Consider the following 25,984-nt stretch of genomic DNA (forward strand, 5'->3'; position numbering starts at 1 on the left):
TAAATACTTCCTACCTCCCACTATCATGATCCCAATTCTACCTTACAAATCTAGCTATAGGATGTACACGGGTACAGACAGGAACTGGAAACACAGGGAGTCCAGAACAGATGAACCACTCAGGACTAGTGGTGAGAGTGGCGATACCGGGAGGGTAGAAGGAAGGTGGGGTAGAAAGGAGGAATCGATTAAAAGGATTTACATATAACCCCCTCCCTGGGGGATGGACAATAGAAACATGGATGAAGGGAGACATCGGACAATGTAAGACATGACAAAATAATAATTTATAAATTATCAAAGGTCCATGGGGGGCGGGGAGGGAGGGGAAAAATGAGGAGAGCTGATATCAAGGGCTCAAGTAGAAAGCAAATGTTTTGAGAATGATGATGGCAACAAATGTACAAATGTGTTTGACACAATGAATGTATGTATAGATTGTAATAAGAGTTATATGAGCCCCCAATAAAATGATTTTAAAAAAATTGTGGTTCCTAACAGCATCACAGCTCATAAAACTGGTAAACTAACATTTCTTTGTTCATAATTGAATCTTAGGATAAAGTCTCTATAGATGATCTGCTTTTTTGAATCACTGATTTTATGTTCTAATTGGCATTAAAATATATTATTGGGGCTAAAGTTCCCTTCTTTTAGTGTGGATTTCACAGCCCTTTGAGAGAGAGTTTTTATTACCATTTAATGTTTCAGAAACAATGTTATTTGGTGACAGGGAAACATACTACATATGAAGGTTCTTCATTCAAATAGAGATTTTTCACCTACAGAGCCTAGCTTGACATACCTTGTGAGTGATTGAGACCCACGTTTCGATGTTAGTTCTCTCTGCAAGCACAGAGTGGACGCTGAGACCCAGGGCTCAGAGGGGTCTCAGCACTCTTCAAGTTCTATCAAAACCCCACCAAACTCACTGCCATCGAGGTGATGCCAACTTGTAGCCACCCTACAGGACAGGATAGAATTGCCCCTGTGGGTTGTAACAGCACCCCGTCTTCCTCCCACAGAACAGCTGGTGGTTTTGAACTGCTGATCTTGCGGTTGGCAGGGCAGCACGTAGCGCACGGTGCCACTCTTAGCCGCTGTGGAGCATAGTAAAGGGGATAGGAGTACATTGTTACCATTTTTGAAGACTCAGTCCAGTGATCTAACTTCTGTTGGAATGAAGGATTGATGACTTTACTTTTTTCTTTATAAAAAGGTCTTTACTGTTTACTTCTAGGGCTCCCTGGTGGTGTAGTGGTTATACATTGCTCTGCTAACTGCAAAGTCAGCGGTTCAAAACCACCAGCTGCACAGCTGGAGGCAGTTCCACCCTGTCCTGTAGACTTGCTCTGAGCCGGCACCATCTCGATGACAGTTAGTTTGGTTTGGGTCCACTTCTAAGAGCAGACTGAGTGTGCATCCCCCAATCCCTTGGAGTCTGTGCATTGTAGACAATTCTGGGCTGGTCCTCCAGATATAGTGTGAGGAAATCAGTTGTCCTGTGGTCTAGTGTTGCTACACCAGACACACCACAACTGAGGGGTATTGCTGTGATACTCAGACGTTTATTTTTGTCACCTAAACTAAAAGGCTAAAAGTGTGGATTCAGGGCACTGGCTGTAGCTGTGCGCTTTCTTTCTGTATTGACTTTGTGAAGGTCTTTATCTCTCTTCAGTTTTTATTTCTTCTTTTCTGATTCCTTCTTAATCTTGATCAGGTGTCGACAAACTTTTGAGACGGAAGAACCAATCTTGTCCCTCACAACCATTTAAAATTATTTGAGAGCCATAATTAAATTTTTAAAAACAAGTGAAGTCACCATGATCTGAATAATATTCTTGAAAAGTTTTTTAGTTTCACTTCAGAGCCACTTATGGCTTGAGAGCCGCAGGTGGTTGACCCCTCAGCTGGGCAGATGTGGCAGGCCATCTCTCTCTTCTAACATCTCTGCTTGCTTCTCTCCGCCTGAGCTGCCTGTTCTGTCCGTCAAAGACATACCCTACACACAGGTAGTCTCTTTAACAGTCCAAAGACACCCTATTCCCAAATAGGATTATATCCACAGGAATAGGGATCATGATTCCCCCACAAAAAATTCCCTGCCATAGTGACTCATAGTGATTCTGTAGAACAGAGTCGAACTGCTCCTGTGGGTTTCTGAGACTGTAGCTCTTTACAGGAACCTCATCTTTCTTCCTCAGAGAGGCTGGTGGTTTTGATCTGCTGACCTTGCAGATAGAAGCCTGCCACATACCCCTCTATACCACTGCATGCATTTCCGGGGACACAATTCAATACATAACATCAAGGTGGGCAGTCCTCTGGTTAAAGTAGAAGTTACTAAAACCTAATTTGACCACATTTCTTTTGGATACATGTCACTGGGTTTCCAGTTGTACAAATAGATTTTTGTGTCAAATATCCATTGATTTGAATTTACTGTATAGGCTTTTTAAAATAAAAAATTCCAGGAACATATAGATAGGAGATTTCATCCCTGAACCATTTGGGGGCCAGGGTGGGCAGCTTCTGTAAGAATGTATAATACAGATTGCAGAACGGTGAATTTAACATTTTTGTAATGCTTCATAAAAGCCTTGGGATTACTGTCATTTTTTTTAACAAATTCATTTTTATCAAATTGAATGGTTTCTAAATCCTTACCTGCTTATCAAATGAGACATTAATTAGAATGGTAATTGAGTAACCAGCCTCTTGTGTTCACTTTTGGTACTTGTATAAAAACATTGGTTTTCGTGTAAGGTCATTCATTGCTTTTTGAATTAACAAACAATAACTTTGCTGCTGACTTCTCAAAATCCAGATAGTAAGGGAGTCTACAGGAAGATAACATTTGATAATAGATTTGCAATAGTTAGTTAGATAATCTCCGTCTAGTGGATTAGGATGTGAAAATCTTTTCAGCATCATGGTTGGGAGGAAATCCCACTTCTTTGATATCTTCCTGAAGCAGCTTATGCCTGCACAGTCTTGCCGTGCTGTAGGGCAAATGAAGCCTTTGGAACAAGGTACACCGGCTTCGAATATATACCAACCCATTATCTCTTTGTGACATTATCTATAGTACTCTCCCTCAAAGCTCAATTAAAAAAAATTATAAAGTGCATATGAGTCAAAGCATGTAATGTATTACAGTAAAATATATTATATTTTATGAAATCTCTCTTCCTGTTCTGAGAGAGAACATAGGATGTGTGTATTTTTGGCATGTCAAAGAAAGGCTTGAAATGCCCAGTATAGATACTTACCTGTGGAATTCTCATTTTCCTCTTTCAGGGTACAGGATGACAGAATCCGAGTTGAAAGGATGGATGCCATCCATTTTGAATACAGCCACGCCTTCCAGGTGGTCACAGATTTTTATGCAAAAGATGCAGTTGACACCAAAGGTAAATATATTCTACATATTTCCCCATGGCTTCGAATTGGATTGAGTTAGATTTGGATAAAGGTATGCGTTTGACTTTAAATCTAAGACACCTGGTACTTAGCTTGTTACCAGAGATCATTGGTTCAGGAGATTTAAATTTCACAAAGGAGATATACATTTGATTTCTGGCCAGAGCTCCTCATGTGCAGGTACCATTTCTCAGTGGAGGCCTGTGTGTTGCTTTGATACTGAACAGGTTTCTGTGGAGCTTCCAGAATAAGATAGACTGCATTGCTTCTTGGTCTTTTGGCTGCGGTCAAGTGCAGTATAGGATAGACGAGAAGAAAAGCTTGGAGGTCTCTTTTGGAATAGCAGTCAGTGAAACCCTGTCCATCCGAAGAGTAGAATTCATAACCCACCTGAGTAGGACCAGATAGCATTTTGTGAGTGTGTGTTAGTCCGGGTAGACTAGAGAAACAAATCCGTAGAAACTTTTGTATGTATAAGACAGAGTTTTATGTGAAGGGTAATTTTACATTAAGAAAGCATCCAACCCAGTCCAGTCGAAGCCTATAAGTTCGATATTAGCCTGTATGTCCAATACCGAACTATACAGTCCTCTTCAGACTCACTAAACACATGCAGTGACGCTGAATGCAGGAAGATCACAGGCCAGTGGGTAGAAAGTCTTTGGGTTTAGTGGCATTATAAGCATCTCAGCACTGGCAGGGGTTTCCACGCAGCTTCTCCAGCACCTAGGGGTTTCCACGTAGCTTCTCTGCACCCAGGGCTGCATCAGGGTAGGTCCATGTGGCTTCTCCTCAGGGATGTCTCGCAGGAAGTCAGCCTTGTCAGTAGAGAGTCTCCCAGGGAATGAGTAGAGAAAAAAGGGGTTTCCTGCCTCCAAGGAGGAAATTCCAAATTTTCCAGCCCACAGACACCTCATTGGCTATGATCCACCCCTATACTCTTAATCCTCTCAAATCCCAAATTGACACCAGTTATATAACTATGCCAGTGGACTACAATCACAAGTCATTACTAATAAGTAACCGAAGGAGAGCTCTTTGTCCGTCCACTCATCAGTCACATTCCTGAGACATCTCCCTTTGTAAAGGTGATATTTTAACAACTTGCTGGCACTGGCATCAGTGGAGTGTAAGGAAGAGCCAGTCACTCACCCACCTTCCCTTTTCCTTCTTTTCCTCAGAATTTTAGAGAATGCTTGAACAAATGTTCTGCTGACGGCTAGCATTTTGAAAGGTTGCTCGCCAGGATTAAATTAGTAGTGTCCAGGTTTCATGAAGAAGCTGTTAGTCGTCTAGCTCACACTCCCTCCACCATGCATCAGTGTTTGACTTGGCCCCTGCCCCTCATTCCTGCCAGCCTGGCTCCCGTGGAGACCACAGCAGGAGTCCGTACAGTACCCAGTGCGTTTGAAGGTGATAAATGTTCTGAAGGAAACAAGGCAGGGAGCGAGGGAGATGAAGAAGAGGCTCCCTGAGCACTGGCCTGAACAGAGAGTTTAGGGGGACACGTAGCTGCATGGAGGAACAGTGCTTCAGGCGGAGGGGACTGTACGTGCTGTGTCTCGGAGTGTGCCCGGCGTGTTCAAGGAACACGGAGGAGGTTGTGTGCTGGAGCCAGGTGACGGAGGAGCAGAGCGTTAGGAGGACAGATAAAGAGGAGATGGGTGGCACACTATATGGGGTCTTTGAGATGAGCTTCTACTCTCAGTGAACTGGGATTTTGAAAAATTTTGAGAGGGTGACATGATCTGATGTACATTTCTTAAAGGATCCTTATGCTGTTCTGTTCAGAATATTTTGGCAGGACTTAAGGATGAACGAGGGAGAAAAGATGGAAAGCTCTTCATTTTCTAAATTAGAATAGCTGTTAAATACATTTTGTTTGACTTAAAATTGGTTTGAATAGTGGGGAATAATTTTAATGATGGTTGGTGCCCTTTTCAGGGTCTCCGTGTTTTTCTGGCATCATGGATCTGGAAGCGCCGGTGATCGGCTCGTTGGGCGCCACCATCAGATACCTCCAAGAATTCAACTTGGGGAACGTGCTCTCCACGCCCAAGTAAGTCTGCTTTCCAAAAAATCAATACAAACAAACAAATAAAAAGAGTTACGTAAAAACACTTCTTATGTTTGGAAACGACTGTAACTCAGACAATTTTACCTGCTGTTGGTGGAATGCTCATTTAGGGGCACGGACGAAGTGTTCGGTAGTGTTCTAACGGGTTTTAAAAGCATTGGTTGATTCAGAAATATTGATAAACTCTTCAGAAGCATGTCAAGCACGGTGTATTCATGGTAGCTATTTGGTGTGTTCTATCTTTGACTATAGTACTGTGCTTTTTACCAACTGGATAAAGAAGTAGTTTAAAGTCATTTGTGGAATTTTGTTACCTTATTTGTGGTTTCCCTCCTTGTATGCTAGAACCGGAAGCTGGAGTTAAGGGGTTAGTGGCTAAAAGGATAGGTTTTTAACAGACAGGTTTTGAAAGTATTTAGCTTTGTAGATATTCTAAGGTTTAAAAACTGGCAGTAGACATTCTGAAAAAAATACTGGTTTACTCTCAAGCAGAATAATTTTTTAAAGGAAGTGGATATTTTTCTTGCTTTTTTGAATTTTCACCTTCTTAGCAATTTTCCTTGGCTCTGTCGAGAATTTTCCTAACACTGTCCTGAGTCTAGGGTGCGCTGGTGTCATAATGGGTAAGCGATTGATTGGCTGTTCACCAAAAGGTTGGTGGTTCACACCCTCCCAACAGTCCCTCAGGAGAAAGACCTGGTGCTCTGCTTCCATAAAGTTTGCAGCTAAGAAGACCACAGAATCGTTCTCTTCTCTCAAATGGGGTCGCTGTGAGTTTGAGTTTACTCACTGTCACCCAAGAGCACCAGCTACCTATTGATTCTGGACAGGGAGCTACTTCCATTTTACAGAAGTGGGTGGGCAGACAGGAGCTTGTTTGGTGAAATGGCAGAATATGAACCGGGGAGCAGAGATGTTGCCAGATCTAGGCTGTTGAGGAGAAACAAAAGGCAGGACGGAGCAGCTGGGCACCATCTAGTGCTTCTGGTCTTAGTGGAGGCAGCAGTTCCCGAAGCTACTAATCCCTGTGTATTTTAATATGTCAGAGATATTTAATTTAAAACATTGAGGCCTGGCATTATATCTCATTGAATTGTGCCTTCATCTCCAATAACAGGAGCCTTACTATATAGATGGGTCTGTATTATAGGTTCTCAAACTTATTTGGCCTACCACCCCCTTTTTGGAAGAAAAATTACTTAGCACCCTCTGACAATTAATTTTTTTTAAACTATAGCCTGTAATCTAGCATATAGTGTAGATATTTGCTTTGACAGCTTCCCTCTGTCCCTCCACTGTTCCCTGAGAGGCTTTTTAGTCCGTTTTGGGAAATGCTGGCCTGTATGGTCGATTGTATTAGAGCCTCACAAAGAGGAGAAAACTAGCTACCCAACCAGCCTATTGTTCATCACCTGGACCCTTTAACTCTGATGTGAAATTCATGAATGATAGCTCACTTTTAAAGATTTGTATTTTCTGCCTGCTCCTACCCCACTAGTAAAAGAAGTACTGATATTTAAATAAGCAACAAGCTCTCCCACCCCCTTAAATGAGATTCTGATGTGTTTAGATGAACTTGGACCTCAAAAGATGATTCTGTCTCTTACTAACATAAAGTAAAACAAATACTCAATAGAAAAACATATATGTATATATGTTGACAAGTTTATAAATATATATCCGTATCTGCACATTTGTGTATACAGGTACATGTATGCATGTATATAAATACATACATGTGCATATACATATATGGGTTCACCGAACTGACTCTTCTAGTGCCTTGTTTTAGGTACCATTGAGTCAGTTCCAGCTCGCAGCCATGCTGCGTACAACAGGACAAAGCACTGCCAGGTCCTCCCCTCCTCCTGTGTTCCTTTTGAGTGGGTTGTTGGTCCCTGTGTCAATTCTTCTCATCAAGGCTCGTCCTCTTTTTCAAATGCATAGATTCTTCTTCACTCTTCTTTATTCATTGCTCAACTTTCACATGCTTCTGAGCCAATGGAAGACACCATGGCTCGGGTCAACACACTGCGTCCTCTCTACCACTTTAAAGAGGTCTGGGCACCAGATTTGCTACCAGTTGAGTATGTCATCTGATTTCTTGACTTGTTGCTTCCTTCAAGGTTAATTGTGGATCCAAGTAAAATGAGATCCTTGACAGCTTTGATCTGTTTACTATGATGTTTGTCTATGGATCTAATTGTGAGTATTTTAATTTACTTTGCATTTAGTTGTAATCTCTAATGAAGACCTGTAGTCTTTGAGCTTCATCAATGTTGGTTCCTTAGTATATGTCTAATGCCATTCCAGAGAGCTTCAGCCCTAATGTGTGGCCCCGTGTTTTATATATTTTAAGTGCTCAACATATGCCCAGCACCTAGTGGGCAGTGGGTAGATATGGAAAGTTATGGATAAATGAACACACACAAAAAGGAATTCTTTCATCCTGTGAAGTAGACTTGATTTTTTTTAAGTGGTCAAATATCTTTGTGAGATAAGGTCATGAACATAGATAGTGATCTAACCGGTACCCATCGCCTTGCTTAAAAATGAAATGTGAATGACGACGCATGTGCTGGTGGTGTGCAAGCCGACCCTGAAGATGAATCCGAAGTGTAATTTCACTGTCCTCCCTCGATTTAGACGGAATGTTTTCCTCTGAAGATTAGGAGCAAGAGAAGAAAGTCTTTTCTGGCCATTTCTATTCAGTATCGTACTGAAAGTTCTATCATGTGCAATTAGGCAAGAACATGAAATAAAAGGCGTTCAGATCAGAAAGGAAGAAGGAAAACTGTCTCTAGTCGCAGATGACCTGATCTTGTGTAAGAGTCAAATGTCCCCGCAACGATTCTAACAAAGCAAGGAGGGAACACGATGGCATCACTGCAGACATGTACATGCCAGAACGGCATGCCCTCAAAAGAAACAAAAACCATACTTATTTCAAAAGGAGCAAAAAGATATTAAGAACACTATACTAGATGTGAAAATCACAAAACAAATCAAAACAAAGCCCATTGCCATCACGTTGATTTGGACCCATAGTGATCCTATATAATGAGGCTATAAATCTTTATGGGAGCCTCATCTTTCTTCCCAGGAGCAACTGGTAGGTGTGAACCAGTGACCTTACATTGACCAGTCCAATGTTGACTCGGGATTGGCACCGGGGCTTACTAGCTGTGAAAGAACAACATACAAACGAGAAGTAGAAAAACTCTGAAATGAGGTGATAGGATTTAACAATGAAAGCAAAGATCATTTTAGGAACGAAGAGCAAACTAGGAAGAACACACGAGTCAATAAACATAACACATGATGCTATAAGGAGATGGCCTTTTCAAAGAGAGATATGCAGAAAAGAATTAACACAGTAGGCCCAAGTCTGGGCACTCTTGCCTGGAATCTGGAAATTTAGGTTTGGGGAGAGTGATCACCATTCTGTCATGGGATGATTCTGCATGTCAGTTAGAAACATTTTTTAAAACAGCATGGGTTATTCTCAGCACCTGCTTTCTTTCCGGGAGCTGGCATTTTGGCACATGCCTTGCTACCAGCACCGTAAAGCCCTGGGCACTACGTCTCTAATGTGCTGCCCTGGTGGGTGATAGTTCACAGATGCGCTCACAGCTTGCTGCTAGGATTGGAAGCTGGGAGCTCGCTTTCTTTTGGACCGTGCCACGTGGGCCTTCATTCTCTTTTCTGCTTTTGCTCTGTGTCTTTTCCTCGTTGTCAGTTACAGCTGTGAGTAAAACGAATGGAGGACACGTAAAATACTGCCGCGTGGGTTCCAGTTCTCGCAGGTACTGGTTTCTTCCAAACAAAGTGGTGCAGCATTTCTCAGCCGTCAGTGTTGGAGTACTCTTGTCTTACTCTTGTTAAGGTGCCTTCAGCCACAGGTCCGATGGAAACAGTGACTTCTCAGGGAGCTGTTGGGCCAGGCCCGTGAAAGGCAGAGAAGCCAGCTTAGTCAGCTTTAATGGACTTTATTTGTTATTGCAGAGAGACCATCCTTGCACACTGTCTGGATTGACACCAGCCAATAACTGGGGCGTGCTAGGAAGGACTGTTAGGAAAATGGAGATCTGCGTTGGTGAGGAGTGCTGTGCTGACTTTTTACCACCGACAACAGTGCACCTGCTCCATCTCCAAGGGCAGCAAGGGGCCCTTAGGGAATTTCCCTGGGAAGCCGTCCTCCAGTCATCCTGTAACCCTGGACTTGCCCCATCAGACTTCTTTTTGTCCTCTGAACTCAAAGGACATTGAAAAGGAGCATGCTTTACGTCATTAGTAACGTGCCATTTTGACGTGGTGTAAATCCAGGAGCAGAGAGCTCTTCAGGGAAGAAGAGGTGGAGAGATGGAAACAGTGCCTTCAGAAGGATGCAGACCCAGAGGGAGGAGATACTGAGAAACAATAGCTTCACACTTAGATATTTTTGCTCAATAACTAGGGCTAGGATTTTGTTGCCCTGATTATTGATGACCCTTATGTGTGAGTCCTGTGAGTTCCAGCAAGTCCCTGGGCTTCTGAATGGTCTTGGGGTCCTTGGCACTATTATTTCCCTCTTTAATAATCTTGGCAGCACGTAGGAATGCAAAGAAAGAAGTGTCGTTAAGGGGTATCTTTTTCATGTTTTTACAGCTCTCTGAAAATTCTTCAGAATGTGTCTGGCATGCAGACGTAGTCCTTTTAAAAGCTTTAAATCAACTGGAAGTGAATTCGCAACAAAACTGAAGTTTTGTATAGTATTGTACACTATAATTCATTAATAATACTAACCTTCAAAAAGTTGGACACAGCCTGCGGGTTTGAGCTCTGTAAACTATGTACAGAAACTTTGTAGCTATAGAAGGCCTGGTTACTATGGTAGATTTTTTGGTGTGTGTTTCAATTTTAGAATAACATTCTTGATATTTCAATGGAGTCTTTGTCATGAATTGACCTTTCATATGAGGTCTGCAATATGTACTGCCTTCGTCCAAATCAGAATGATTGATTTTCTTTCTTTTTAAAAGCAGAATAAGAATGAAAGAAACTCTTAAATTTCTCTGACAAGCTTTCAGCAAGGCCTTTTCCCTCTGGTTATAAAGCTTGAGGAAAAGAGGCTTTCTTTGTATTTTCAGTGTCTGAAATAGTAATGAAATATTTTCTCTCGACTCTTAGAAGATTTCTCTCCAGGTTCTCTAGCCAGTCATTGTTTACGAGGTTCATTTAAAAGCACAGAAAATCTGGCTTCTTCCCCAGGGTAAATGATTTAGAATTGCCTGAGTATTTCAGGTCAGTGAACATACCCAGGGATTGCTGGTAGATGCAACCTTTATGTCAGAGATGTATATAATTCCTAATGTAAACAGGCCCTAACAGGAGAAAATGTCTTTGGACTTGGAAGGAAGCCTCCAACCTACTGTGTCAACACCAGCCATCCTGTGAGCAACGCGAAAGCGCACTGAGTCAGTCTGGTAGTGTGCCCTAGGCATCAATCCAATTTTAGCGTGCCCGGTGCTTGATTTGTCTTTATAAAATCTGGGCAGATAGTCATTTCAAGAATCCTCTAATTTGAGGTTTAGGTAGCCTATTCAGTAAAAACAAACCAAACCAAAAACTAAAATACCTCCAAAAACCCCACGATACTTTATTGAGACTGCTACTGAAGAAAAGAACTTGCGCATGTCCTCTGCAGAGGTCTGGTGTTGGGAGCTAATTTGAGTACCTTGGACATCTGCAGTCATCGTACTCATTTTGGCAGTAGTGGAAGTTGCCAGAGACTGGGTGAGAGTCCTAGGTCTTCCTTCACGTCCTCGGTGCAGCACTAAACCAGGCGCCCGAGGCACCCTGCCAGCGTCAGTCTAATTACATAAACAAGTATCACCTAACCCCTCATAGTTGTTGTTCCCGTTAGGTACCGTTGCGTCGGTTCCGGCTCATAGGGACCCTATGCACCGCAGAAGGAGACGCTATTCGGTCCTGCGCCATCCTCACGGTTGTGCTTATTATGAGCCCATTGTGGCAGATACTGAGTCAGTCTGTCTCATCGAAGGCCTCCCTCTTTGTTGCTGCCCCTTCTCTTGACCAAGCATGATGCCTGGTCTCTCCTGATAGCAAATCCAAACCACTCCTAGAGTATACATTAAGCTTAGCTTTCCAGGGACATGGGTAGTGATAGTCTCATATCTCAACACATGGAAAATTGATTAGACATTGATCCCAAGTCTATTCGATCCCTCCAAAATAATGTCCTGGTGCTCATATCCATTTAGGAATAGGGGGTTTAGTTATGTTAATGAAGCCATATCAGTGTATGGGGTGTCTTAAACCTAAAGGTTTTTGAGATGTGATGAGCGACATAGATGTAGACTTACTGTGTATACTCGTATATAAGCTGAGTTTTTCAGCACAAAGAAAATGTGCTGAAAAACTAGGTTCAGCTTATACATGGGTCAGTGGTACCCCAGTGAGGTGTAACATCTCGCGGGTGATTGCCGTTCCTCCGCTGTTCATTCAAAGCCCCGCTGACACTGCAGGGCGCTGAATGTTTGTTTACTCACATCTAACCAATCAGAGCCGTCCTATGACGTGGACGGCTCCAATTCGCACAACACCCGCAGTGATTCACTTACTGGCAGCTGAACTGGTAAGGATGTGCCTGTGGCTGCGCTCCATCTCTCCCCTCTGGTCTCTGTGTTAATTCACATCCTGCATTTCCTACCCTAGGCTTTTACTCGAGTCAATCAGTGTTTCTGGTTTCCCAGGTAATAATTAAGTACCTCGACTTATGCTCTGGTCAGCTTATATTCGAGTATATATGGTAGATACAAGTAAGGATAAATCAAAATAAACTCTCTGCTGTCGAGTTGATTCTGACTCACAGTGACCTGTAGGGCAGGGTGGCACTGCCCCTGGGTTATCTGAGACTGTAACTCTGCAGAAGTAGAAAGCCTTGTCTTTCTCCTGTGGAGCAGCTGCGGGTTTTAAACTACACACCTTTCCGTTAGCAGTCCAGCATGTAAATACTACATAGGAACAAAGTAGATGGCCCAGGCAGATCTCAAAGAATGCCAGGAAGAACCTACAGAAGCTGAGACAGGGATTTCCCTAAAGTGGGCAAAGGGAGCCTCTTCTAGAGCCAATGTCCTCATTTGGATATCCAACCAAATGGCTAGGCCCTGGAGTATTTCACTGGAAGTGGCTGTCCGAGCCCCTTCAGTGGCTCCCTGGAAGTAAGACTTGTCAATCTACTTCTAAAAGCCACGGCCATGAAAATCGTGTGGAGTGCGGCAGTTCCACTCTGCATCTTGGGTACCTGATGCATGCCAACCAGCAGCTACCCACAAAACCAGAAAGATGTAAGTCTCTGGTCTTTCAAACGGCCCTCTTCTGGTCTTGCTATTACAGGAGCATCAGGAAACTAAGACACACCGCACACCTCTTTTTAATGTGTTTAAGTTATTGAATCGGATGATAGGTGAATTGTATGTCAATAAAACTCAAAATTCACACACACACACCACAGAAATAACTGAAAAACAGAAACGCAGACACAGACCTTCCAACTTGGCTCTTTGCCCATGAATCTTTATGAGCACCTGTCAGCTCAAGTGACGACTGCAGGGTACCCCTTGTAATTTTATAACTGTAGCTGGGTATGTCACAAACGTCTTGGGGGCTTTATGACCCAAGAAAAGAAACAAAAACAAAACAGTTGACTTCTCATAGGAAAATGGCATGCATTTAAGTGCCTGCTTTCTGCTGTGGCCTGAAGGTGTTGCAAGATGAGTGTGCTAGAAATAACCCTTGCTTTTAAGAAGAGTAGAAAACAAATCTAAACCCGTTTCCATCAAGTCAGTCTGATTCGTTGAAACCCTAAAGGACATCGTAGAACTGCTCTATAGGTTGCCAAGCTTCTACATTTTTAGGAGGCAGGTTGGCATGTCTTTCTCCTGTGGAGCAGCGGATAGGTTTGAACTACCATCCTTTGTACTAGCAGCCAGCTACTTAACCACTGGGCCACCAGGGCACCTAAGAAGTGGAGAAGAATGCAAATTGCTATAATTCAAAGCCAACAGTGTTATAAGAATGATAGAATGGGTCACGCACACCTGCTACCACTCTGTTCTAGTTGCGTTCTTGCAAATTATGAACAAGTTACAGCATTGTTTGGATTCCTGTAACAGCAGCTACACCTGTATCAATTGACTGCTAAACCAAGGCAACATTCTTAATACACAGTAATTATTTTCTCTGTTCCAGGGCTCAAGGTCCTTAATTAGGAGCCATCTTCTAAATATAGAAAGATCTCTTGGTAACTTTGGATTCTAGATTCTAGGAACCATGGTGGTGTAGTAGATTACATGTTGAGCTGCTAACGTAATGGCCAGCAGTTCAAAACCACCAAGCCCTCCTTGAGAGAAAGATGAGGCTTTCTACTCCTGTAAAGATTTGTAGTCTTGAAAACTCAAAGGGGGCACTTCTATCCTGTCCTGTAGTGTCCCTGTGAGTCAGGATTTACTCAGTGTCGGTGAACTTGGTTTTATGTAGATTCCAGAAAGGGGGCTGTGGTCTAGGAGTTGGGCTGCTAACGTCAGGATTGAAAGTTCAAACCCACCAGCCTCTCTTCAGGAGCAAGATGAGGCCTCCTGCTCTGATAAAGAGAAACTGTCTTGAAAATCACATGTCAATTTGAGTTGGAATCGATCTGAGCTGGCAGTGGATGTAGTTTTTTTCATTGTAGATTCCAGGTTGTGTGTTTGTTTATTGGGAGACGAGTTTACTTGTAACATGTACCAACCATGAGAATTGCGGTTAGAGTTATAATCCAAACCCTCGTGATTTCCTTCCAATAATGTAGCAACCTGCCATAACGCTTCTTACTTAAAGAATGAGCCACCGCCCCTGTCAGTGCTTTTGACAGGTATGTCTAAGAACTGGCTGATAAAGAGAATTGAGTGATGAGTAATGTGCTGACCCACTGTTTAACAAGAGACAGTGAGGTCAGAATTGGAATTGTGAGCAAGTTTATTAGTCTCTGTACTTTCACTTGCCGGGCCGACTGCAAAGCACTGAACTTTATGTCTAGCTCAACGACATCATTTCTGCTTCTTTTTTTTTGAAGTTTATACTAAACACCTTAATGCGTGTGGTTATTTATAGAGTGGGCATTTGCTGCACATATCAGGCTTCTGAATAAAAGATTTTTGAAGGCAGTATCAACATTAAGTTATGCTGATGAAAGAGCACAGTTTTAAGTACCTTGCTATGAGTTTTTCCTGAAGATGCCACCACAAGCTCTGCCGATGACTGTGCTTGGTCCTGAAGATGCCACCACAAGCTCTGCCGATGACTGTGCTTGGTGCTCTTCCCGCGAATGCTTTCCAAGTGTCGGCACTCCGCTCACTTCCCTTCCTCATCCTCTTTCTCGGGGCGGGGGCTCCTCTCCATGAATCTGTTTCCAAGACCCGGCCCAGCATGAGCCGGAGTCAGTGCCCTGATGCCGTTCCCTTTTGCACCTTTGAGTTTGACTTTCCATTACAGAGCTAGCGTCTGACACCATGTTATGGGAATGTTTCGTGTGCCTAGATTATCCTTTTTAATTTCTTTCTGGGCTTACATCATGATGATTGTGTTTTACTCTTTTGCAGGAATTTTAAACGGTTTTCAAGTGAGGTGGAATTTATGACAATTAATGGAGCAACATTACAGAATCTGGAAATCCTGCAGAATCAGGTCAGCCAAACTGAAATGCTAAGTTTTTCAACTTGTTTCTGAAGCTGCTGGAGTGAGGTAGTAGTTTGTTCTTTAGTGCTGACGAAAGTAACGGTGCCCGTTGTCTTCAGCTGATGCGCTGCCTGCCGTCTCCTTGGCACTTGGTAACTGTCTGGAGACCTGTGTGGACTCCAGCAGGCGGAAAGACTCCTTTGCGAGCGGTCGAACTGCCTTTCTGACAGGCTCTGTGTCACCAGAGGAAGGGCTGCAGGACAGGAGGCTGGGGTTGCAATACCTGTTTCTCTCTCTAAAAAGACATCGCCTCTGAGAATTCAAATGGACGGAGGTGTTTTGGTTTGGTCTCTTTGATTATATTTGGATTATAATGGCTCCAGCACACCTTTGACTAGTTGAAATCTCTACAGTCTTGTTTCAAGATGCAGCATGTAAAACAAGTTACTATGATACACAGTTTATGACTTAAAATGCTTGGTGCTTTACTTCCCTGACTTTTATCATAATTTATCTGGTCTTTATTGGTGAATTTAGAAGATAATGGAGATATGAAAAAGTAATGCTTTTGTGAATTAAATTACCCTGTGCCAATGTGAAATACATTGTAAAATAATGTAATATAAAGTCATAGGAATAAAAAACAGTTGTGAATCATTTGATTAAGTCATCATTTGAGCTCCATAAAATTGAAAGTGGTAGAGCTCTCCTGACATTTGCCACTGCAGTGGATCAAAGTCAGTGCTGAATGTATCCCCGACTCCTAGATCTGTCGATCAGTAACTGCTCTTCCTCACTTCCTTTCTTTCCCTTCCAGTTCACCCTTGTAGACTTGAGTGAGACTTACACTCATTCAGTTAACAACTTTGTGCCGTCATTCCTTCACCCAGATACTGAGGATCTTTCCTGCAGGTCTCTCTCATCAAGGCTGTGCACATTCCTGGGATAGGAAACAGGTAGTTGGAGCTACATGAAGAAGAGCTTACTGCCAGGACCTACAAGCACAGCCCTGGCCTTGCAGACTTTTCGGACATTCCTCCCTATTCAGATCTTATTATAGTGGGGTCACTGTAAATACATTAAAATTTCTAAGGCAGAATCACCTACAATCAAAATACCCCTTGAAATCCCTTCCGTCATCAGGAATTGGACTCTTGCAAAAGCCAGGGCTTCAAACTGGTTCATCCCTGCTTGACTCTCTGCTATGAAAATGCCTTGCCACTCCTTAAATCTTGAATCAGAGTATCTGTGTTAACAAGATCCCCAGGCAATTCTTCTATATGAGGATGTTCAGGTGATTCATACATACATGTATGTATCAAGGGTGGACATATAAATTCTCAGCAGGAAAGTTGAACCAGAATGAACTGGTTGGAAGCCTTGGTGGAAACCTAAGCTGGGAATCACCATCATTGGCTTGTTTTTGCACTTGGCATTGGCTGCCCTTTCTGTGAAGCAGTAGACAAGGATGATGGGGAGGGACGTGGGTACCAGGGAAAGCAAAGCTGTATCAGGACATGGCATGGGTGTGAGCACACGAGTTACCAGCACCCCTCTTCCTTCTCTTGCCAGAGCTTGCTTCTCTAATGATGTCAGATGGTTGGGAAATGATTTCATCTCCCCCAGTCTTTTCCCCAGGGAACCCTCGTGCAGCCGTGGCCAAGCACTGGACTGCTAACCTGAACCCACCAGTTGCTCCATGGGGAGAAGAGATGGCTGTCTGCTTCCATAAAGATTTATAGCCATGGCAACTCCATGGCCCAGTTCTATTCTAACCTATAACATCGGTGTGAGTTAGAATTGCCTATATCAGCGGTTCTCAACTCTCACAGGGCTCGCCTGATTCATAACAGTAGCAAAATGACAGTTATGATGTAGCCATGAAAATAATGTTATGGTTGGGAGTCACCACAACATGAGGAACTGTATTAAAGGGTCACGGCATTAGGAAGGTTGAGGATCACTGGCCAACAATGTAATGGATTTGGTTTTGCTTGGAACCCTTTGCTCTATACAGGCCAATTGGGCGTTTGCCCCAAGCACACATGGTGCCACTGCTGGTTGTGTGCTGTCATCAGTTGTTTCTGCTTGTCTGTCCTCACAGGAACTTCTGTGACCAGAGTAGCTGCTGTGTGTGCTCTGCTTTGAGCTCTGGCAGCTTGTGCCATCTGTTTGTGAACGGAATCCTGGCAGCTGGTGTTTTGTTCTGATTATGAGTCTTTTCTCACAAGCGTGAATGACCCCTGAGACCAAGGACTATATCTTTTTTAAAAAATTAATTTTATTGGGGGCTTGTACAGCTCTTATCACAATCCATACATACATCTATTTTGTCAAGCACATTTGTACATCTGTTGCCATCATCATTTTCAAAACATTTTCTTTCTACTTGAGCCCTTGGTATCAGTTCACTTTCCCTTCCTCCCTCCCTCCTTCACGAACCCTTGATATTTTATAAATTATTATTATTTTTCATGCCTTACACTGACTGATGGCTGCCTTCATCCACTTTTCTGTTGTCTGTCCTTCTGGGAGTGGGTTTTATGTAGATCATTGTGATCAGTTCCTCATTTCAACCCCCTACCTTCCCCTTCCCCTCCTGGTGTCGCTACTCCTGTGATTGGTCCTGAGGGGTTTATCTGTCCGGTATTCCCTGTGTTTCCAGCTCTTATCTGTACCTGTGTACATGCTCTGGTCTAGCCGGATTTGTCAGGTAGAATTGGGGTCATGATAGTGGGCAGTGGTGGTGGTGAAGAAGCATTAAAGAACAGAGGAAGGTTGTATGTTTCCCCAGTGCTTTATTGCACCATGACTGGCTTGTCTCTTCTTTGTGGCCCTTCTGACAGGGGATGTCCAGTTACCTACAGATGGGCTTTGGGTCTCCACTCCATACTCCCCCTCATTCACATAGATATGATTTATTTTCTGGGTCTTTGATGCCTGGTACCTGATCCCATTGACACCGCATGATCCCACAAGCTGGGGTGCTTCGTACATGTGGGCTTTGTTGCTTCTCAGCTAGATGGCTGCTTGTTTATCTTCAAGCTTTTACTACCCCAGGCGCTATATCTTTTGATAGCCAGGCACCATCAACTTTCTTCACCACATGTGCTTATGTACCCATTTTTTTTTTCAACAATCTTGTCTGGAAGGTGAACATCACGGAATGATGGGTATTAGAACAAAATGTTCTTGTGTTGAGGGAGTACTCGAGTAGAGGACCAATGAAGGACTATATCTTAACACACCTTTGCCCATCGCAGTACTAAGCGCATAAGAGGGTTTCTGTAAGTACCTGCTCATTTATTTGAGGGACAGAAAGTACAAGACAATCCCAACATGGATGGAAACAGCTATTTTTTGTGTCAAAATAAGATTTAAGGCTATCATTAGACTTACTGTAATAAAAAGCATCCACCAGTGCCCTCTAGTCAGTTGCAGCTCACATTGACCCTTTGGGACAAAGTAGAACTGCTCCATAGGGCTTCTGGTATGTAAATCTCTGTGGAAGCAGCCAGCCTTATCTTTCTCCTGGAGAGTGACTGGTGGGTTTGAACCACCAGTCTTGGGGTCAGCAGCCCAGTATTTATCTCACAGTGCTACCAGGCCTCCTGAATATAAGAATGTCTGAGTAAATTAACATTATACTTGTGATTTTTTTTAAAAAAGAGTTCATGAGCATAGTTAAGTAACTTTCACTAGGCATTTAATAACAATCTAAAATGAAATGTTTTCAGGGTACATTTCTTGAGCGCTGTGTGGTCCACCTTTATCTCAGTACTTCTCGCTTGCTCAGCGTTGCCGTAAGAGCTTCGGTCTTTAAAATGATAGCTCTGAGATTTGGGAAGATGAAATTATCTTGAATTGCCACAGAAAGATTAAATTATCTTTCTCACAGTGGACTTCTCAGCACAGGAAAGTATACAATCACACATTTTCATGATGCTGAGAACAAGCCTGTAAGGTTTATGAATAATTTATTCTTTGTTAACGGAACTCTTCACAGGCCCCTCCTTCCCTGTGTTTTATGTATATTTGTATTCTTTCGTTCCTTATGGATTAATTGAGCAACTCTTAGCAGCCACAGTGTATTCTAGGTATTTTTAATACATTTAAATTGGGGTATATGGAATAATCAGGATACATGGACTAGTAAATATTTGGGTACAAATTAATGGTGTAATTAATGAAACTTATTTTCTGATCTTTCTAGACTAATAAGAAAACTCATGGAAGTTTATTTTGGATTTTAGACCATACAAAAACTTCATTTGGGAGGCGCAAATTGAAGAAATGGGTGACCCAGCCACTCCTTAAATTAAGGTAAAATAATTACTTTTTTCCACCTTTTAAAATTAGTTTTGTCTGTGTGTGTGAAAATATACGTAGCCATGCACAGTTTTAACCATTTTTCCACGTAGAACTCATCGACATTGATTATATTCTTCAAGTTATACACTTATTCTCGCCATCCTTCTTCAAAATGTTTCATCACCATTGACTTAGGCTCACTGCTCCATCAATGTCCCATCTAACCTTCCTAGTTGTCTATTTGATTGCTCCTGGTAGACATTGTTATCATGATACACTATTGCTCTGGTTCAAGAAAACTTTCAGGGGGATTGCTTTGGTTTAAAGTTTAAAGACTATCTCTGGGGCATAGTTTTGGTGGTTCATCTAACTTCAGAGGCTCCTGCAAATCTGATTTTCACTGATTATTTACGGGTTCTTTTCTTTCTGCGTTCCTCCCCATATGGATCAGAATTCTTCTATAGAATCTTGATTCACAGTGAACAGTACTGGTGATTGGGCACCATTGACTTCTGTTGGTCTCATGACAAAGGACACAGTTGTCCCTTGAGGTAACCAGACAGTAACCTATGTCCTTCCTCCAATTCCAGACGCTCCATTTTCCTCTTGTGCCTCAAAGTGAATGGAAATCTCTTGTCCTGTGGATGACCTGCTAGCTTTTGAGATCCCTGGCACTACCGTACAGATTAGGAGGTCAACAGAAGCACTACTGGGAAACTGTGTTAGACCGGTTGACTGGGATCCCTTAAAACTGTGGCCTGACCTTCCACACCAAGAAAACAAATCCTGTGAGATGCTTGCTTAGGTCTAGGTGATCTCAGTGACGTCCAAATTGGCTTTCTTTCTCTTTTGTTATAAAATATATACACAGGGGGGCTTCCAAAAGTCCACAGAAATATTCCACTATCTTTACATTCCAGTTTTCTGCAAACTTTTGGAAACCTCCTTGTATACCACATTTGGAAATGCAACCTTCTTCAGGTATACTGTCTAATGATGTCAGCTCCATCGATCGGTTGTACAGCCGGTGCTCTTAATCAGTGTCACAGGAAGAGGAATTACAGCACGTGTATTTAATCTGGAAATTATATTTCATCTCACAAGTGTAAAATTAAAGGTAGGCCAGCCTCCTAAGCACTTATATCCCTCAAGGCATCCAGGATTTATTGAGACACAGTTTTAAGTTGTGGGGAATTTCATGATGTATTGGAAAATAGCCCAGCTAGAGTTCTGAGAGTTTTTGCTTTTTCCCAAGAATGAGCCTGGTTGCAGCAGACATAGAATGTATTTCAGAAAATGAATTATTCTTTTAGTTGGTCATCATTTGCATAAGAGAGCACCTGGGGCAATCTTTAAATTGTGCTTCACCTTTCAGAGGAATTTTTCATCTCTTCTACCTTTTGTTCTATAAATGACTCTTTGGTGCAGAATCATGGGTGGCTTTTTGGATTGTACAAATGATGTCCACCCAGTACTTATTTGCTGATTTGGTGACCTCTTGTAGCTGATTGAGATTAGCCTTTGCTTTCCTAGAAGCATATTGCCCTGACTAAATAGCGTATGCTTTGCTGTGCGTTGCCGTGGCTTGCGATGCCATTGACTGGGTTCTAGCTCACAGCGACCCTGCCTGCGTTAGACTCAAGCAGTGCTTCTTCTTGCGGCCTCGTCGGCTCGCTTGCTTGTGTGATGCCAGTGTTGAAGCTACGGTGGCAGTTCATCTCACTGAAGGTCTTCTTCTCTTTGATGACCCTCTAACGTCTTTCTCTAGAGCTTCTCTAGAGAACTTGAGATAGAGTCTCGCCATTCTCACCTCGAGGAGCATTCTGGCTGTTATTTCTACTAAGAGATGTGTTTAGTTTATTGGCAGTCCATGGTATTTTTGAACATCTTTACTAACACCAAATGCATCAATTAGTCTTCAGTCGTCCATATTATAAATTCTGCTAACTGTAGGAAAGAAGACACTTTAACTTGAACTCGGTGGCTTCTTTTGATGAGTTGATGTTACCTTGCAAAGCCATTGCTCCTCTTACTGCCATCGAGTCGATGCTGACTCATAGTGACCCCCCTGTGGGTTTCGGAGACTGTCACTTTTTTTTTTTATCATCTTCAGATGTAAGGAATTAATAGAGGTAGGGGAGACTGAGGCAGGCCCAGTTACAGCACACATACAGGCAGGGAGGTGGGGGGCAGGGAGAAAAGTTGGTCTTGAACTTGGGGGGTAAGAAAGTGAGGATCCTTGAGTCTGGGATGTGGGTTACAGCAGGAAGAAGGCCCGGTCTGAGGAGGGTCTGAGGATGGTCCGGTGGGGGGAAGCCACAAGGCCTGCCCCTGGGTGCTGAGGAAAAGGCACTTGGCTCAGTCTGCTTCAGCCCACAGCCCACCCCAGGAGATGGGCGTCCCTGAGCCCCTTTCAAGGGCCTGGCAGCCGCTGCTGATGGAGCTTTTGGAAGAAGCTTTTGCCGAACTCGTAAGTGCAGATCACAATGGCACAGGAAGGGGTGGCCTTGATGATGGGGCAGGAAGCCTGCAAAGAGCCCCTTGGTGCCCGACTCGGCCTGGATCCTCCGCAGCAGCACCCAGGTGGAGTGGACCAGGGGTGGCCTCACTCAGAGCCTCCACTGTGCCCAGAGCGTCCTAGCACTGAGTCTTCACCACATGGAAGGGCAGTCAGGATGACTGCCACCGTCCCTGAGATTCCGCCAGCCACAAAGCTGATGCCCACGGATGTCTGGTCCTTTGGCCTGGGCCCACTCAGCCAGCCCTTCACCAGCTCGTAGTTGAACCAATACGGGGCTGAGAAGGGCACGTCCCGCAGGGCAGTGGGCCCCAGCCCAGCCACAGGGAGGCCAGCCGCCCCTAGCCACTGCGGCCTGCACAGGGGCGCCCAGCTCCCGGTAGGACACATGCTGAGCCTGCAGCTTCGTCCTCACCAGCTCCAAGGGGCTGATCACAGTCACGGTGCCCAAGCGGGCCAGAGTACCAGCCACCATGGGGGCATAGTGTTCAGAGGTCAAGGGTCGGTCACACAGGAAGGTCTTGAATTGGTCATAGGAGGTGAAGTAGATGGCAGTGGCCGGCACAGTCATCACCAAGGGGGCTGGGAGGCCACTCCACAGGGTCTTGGCGCCCTCGTGCCGCACGATCTTCGCAAAGGCATCGGGTGCCGGGGAACCGGGTGGGGTCATGGAAGCAGGTGGCGCAGCGCGCGCCGTGTGGGCTCCGGGACACCGTTGCCGTACAGCAGGCACGTCCATTTGGTGTCGGAGACGCTCCAGAGGCTAGAGGGCGGCTTCAGTTCGGGGGCCACCGAGGGGCGCTGGGACTGCAGACGCACCTTCACCACGTCCAGGGGCGTCATGAAGAGAGAGGTGACCACTGCTCCAGCGCCCGAGGCCACCATTTGTTGGAGGGGGCTAATGCCCCCTGAGTCCTGGTCAGCCATCATGTAGTCTCAATCCTGACTCTAGGCCGGTGCTTGCGCCGCGCGACGCCGGGAACCCAGCGGGCCCATAGGGGCTCCGTTGCCGGTGCACGGTCCGCGGGCGTCCGCCCCGCTTACAGGCTCTGCTTGCTTCAGACTGTAACTTTTTATGGGAGTAGAAAGCCCCGTCTTTCTCCTGTGGCTGGTGATTTCAAACTGCTGACCGTGTAGATCGCCAGCCAATGATCGCAGTCACCATCAGGGCTCCTGGTAAACCATTGTTCCTAAGGCCCTTTAAAATTAAATAAATTATATTAAATTTGATTTTTGATTTTTCCATTTTAAAATATCTTCTTCTCTAAGTTGTTATAGGCTTGTTGATCGTTTATGTAGACACCATAAGTACTTACTGGCTTTGAAAAAAGTCCAACAATGTAGAATCAGCTTGTAACTATTGAGAGAAAAAAAGAAATAAAAAAACTTAGTAATAAGTATGGAATAGGCTTAGAATGATGTTTTAGGCAAAACATTCATTTTCCATGGCAATTCAGTTATCTTAGAAGAAGCATTCCAACAGAAGAAAACACCGCCTGGTCCTGAGCCATCCTCCCTCATTGTTCCTCTGCCTGAGCCCAGAAGGCTTAATCTTAGAAAGAACCTTGAACAACTTTTAGAATCAGTGCAGGTGCTGATAAAGAATTAGGCTTACTAATATGTAAGGTATATCTGAAACAGTCACCTGAAATGTAGCACAGAGAGATAATGTGACCCAAGATAGGAGATTGAAAGACAAATAACACTTAACGTGGTCTAACGTAATTCTCATCAGATTTTCAGAAGAAAATTAGAATGGGAAGAAATAGTATTAGAGACTTTATTAAAGGACGAGGCTTTTCATAATTCAAAAAAATGTGAATACTGAGATTTCGAAAGCATAATTAAAAGCCAACAGAAATCCACCTTTGGCTAAATCATAGTAAAACTACAGTTGAATCAGATATAAAAGTCTTACAAATAGCCAGAGAACAAGAAAGAACACTTGTCAAAATAATGAAAATTACATAACGTACTCGTGGCTTTCTAAATTCCCCACCTGTTCTGTATTTGCTTTCCTTCCTTCTGTGACCTATTTTGGGTTGTGTGTGTGTGTGTGTGTGTGTGTGTGTGTGTGTGATGTTTGTGTTCTTCTGGTGTGTCTGTTTCTGTTGCCTGTCGTTTCTGCTGGTTCTTGCTCCTCCCGTTTATTTTTGTGCTTGGTTATCTCTGTGTACTGCTCAAACTACTTGGGAATTTGCAGAATGATGTGGAGCCTAGGGTGAATACATCTTTTTCAGAGCCGGGTTTTGTGAACTTCTACCAGATAGGAATGATCTTAATTCACGTTCAGTGCTTGAGGCTTTGTTTGCTCACTTCCTTCCCATTCGAATGAGGCTAACCAAGACTGCAAGTCTCCACGACGCCTTGGCAGCAGTTTCTGCTGGTACATTGTGTCAGGGTAAAATGGTCTTATGGCTGGACTAATTTCATGGTTCTTGGCTATTTTCCAGTTTTGGTATTTTCATTACATACTATTTTGTTAGTCCCTTGATGCTTTCAGGACTAAGATAGTATGTTTTGTCTGATTTTTAAATTGTTATCAGTAGCAGGGGTGATCTGAAAGTACCTTTTCCCACCATCACCAGAAACAGAAATCTTACTCATGTTTTATTTTCAAAGATGCAAGTGTATGACGTAGCTTAAAAAAATTATTCCTTTTACTATTCTAAACAGATTGAATTATGGTTTATTTGGCAAATGTTGCTTCCTTAGAAGAGGAGGGTTAAAAATTCTTAAAACCTGTTGGATTATTTAAAATTTATAATAATAATATAAATGTTCAGAATGAAAAATCTTTAAAATATAGCCTTATTATAAAATAGAATGTTTATTTCAAGGTCTTTAATAAGGTTGATATTTGTGGATGCCAGCATAGTGGCATAGCGATGGGCTGGCTTGGCAAGAGAAACAAACCCAGGGGCAGTCCTCTGTGCAAGAAAGAGCTTTATATCCAGGAGACATTGGATATCAAGACAACATCCCAGCCTAGTCCAAACCAAGCCCGTAAATCTGATGTGATTCATCAAATCCCTCTTGAGACTCACGCAGCCACATGCAATGATGGATAATGTAGGAAGATCACAGACTGGTGGGGGTAGAGTCTTGTGGATCCACTGATGGTGGAAGCATTACAAGGCTGGTCTCAGCTGCATGGTTCACCAACAGTAAGGTAAAGCAGAGAGAGAGTGTGTGGCATGCCAGTGAGAAAGAGGAAGTTCCCAGAACCCCCAAGAGAAGGCCATGCCCGCAAGGAGGCTGTGACCTGATTGACAACTAGACGCCACCCCTACACTTACATAGCAATTTAACATGAAATCCGGTAACTACCACACTCCTGTAGTTAATATTTTAGCTCTTTTTTCTTTCTTTCTAAATAACCTTACATTAGAGTTATTGAGACATTTCCACAAATAGCTATGAAGAGATACAGAGTTCATTGTTAAGAACATTTCTTACAATGGTAATAGCTGTTAGTCACACACTGTTTATAAGTGACAACCAAACACAACTGATGTAAGCATCATCACCCAGCTTATCTCCAAGTGTCAAGGACTCCAGCGACACCCACATTTAGTCCTTGGTTCTCTGGTGTTAAAGAAGAACGTCTGTCATCCCAGGAACCTTATGGCCATTGTTTTTTAACCATGTGTAATGAAATGACTCATGTCTCCTTTCATTTCTTGATCATAAGAAGTTGAACAAACCAACAAAACCAAAAGGCCTACACATTGCTTTTGAATCATTTCCAACTTACAATGACCTGATAGAACAGAACTGTCTCTGAGGTTCCTAAGGCTTTCACCTTCACAGAAACAACCTGCCTTCTCTTTCTTCTGTGGGGTGGCCTTGTAGTTTTGAACTGCTGACCTTTCAGTTAACTGCAGAGTGATTTAACCAGATAGCCACCATGGCTCCTTGTAGAACATACAGTGTTG

At 43.4% G+C, this 25,984-nt stretch overlaps 1 protein-coding gene and 1 pseudogene across 1 annotated transcript in view; one reads left to right on the plus strand and one right to left on the minus strand.

Moving 5' to 3' along the window:
• MSH3 (mutS homolog 3) overlaps positions 1 to 25,984 on the plus strand; it is a 197,679-nt gene that overhangs the window by 64,317 nt on the left and 107,378 nt on the right. The window contains exons 9-12 of the mRNA XM_075541226.1: positions 3,301 to 3,413; positions 5,368 to 5,482; positions 15,142 to 15,226; positions 19,431 to 19,540. Of these exons, the coding sequence (XP_075397341.1) occupies positions 3,301 to 3,413; positions 5,368 to 5,482; positions 15,142 to 15,226; positions 19,431 to 19,540 (423 nt within the window). The remainder of the gene's footprint in view (positions 1 to 3,300; positions 3,414 to 5,367; positions 5,483 to 15,141; positions 15,227 to 19,430; positions 19,541 to 25,984) is intronic.
• On the minus strand, positions 21,942 to 22,976 carry LOC142440868 (mitochondrial glutathione transporter SLC25A39 pseudogene; annotated as a pseudogene).

The sequence above is a fragment of the Tenrec ecaudatus genome, chromosome 2, assembly GCF_050624435.1.
Source record: "Tenrec ecaudatus isolate mTenEca1 chromosome 2, mTenEca1.hap1, whole genome shotgun sequence".
In the NCBI taxonomy this organism is placed as follows: Eukaryota; Metazoa; Chordata; class Mammalia; order Afrosoricida; family Tenrecidae; genus Tenrec; species Tenrec ecaudatus.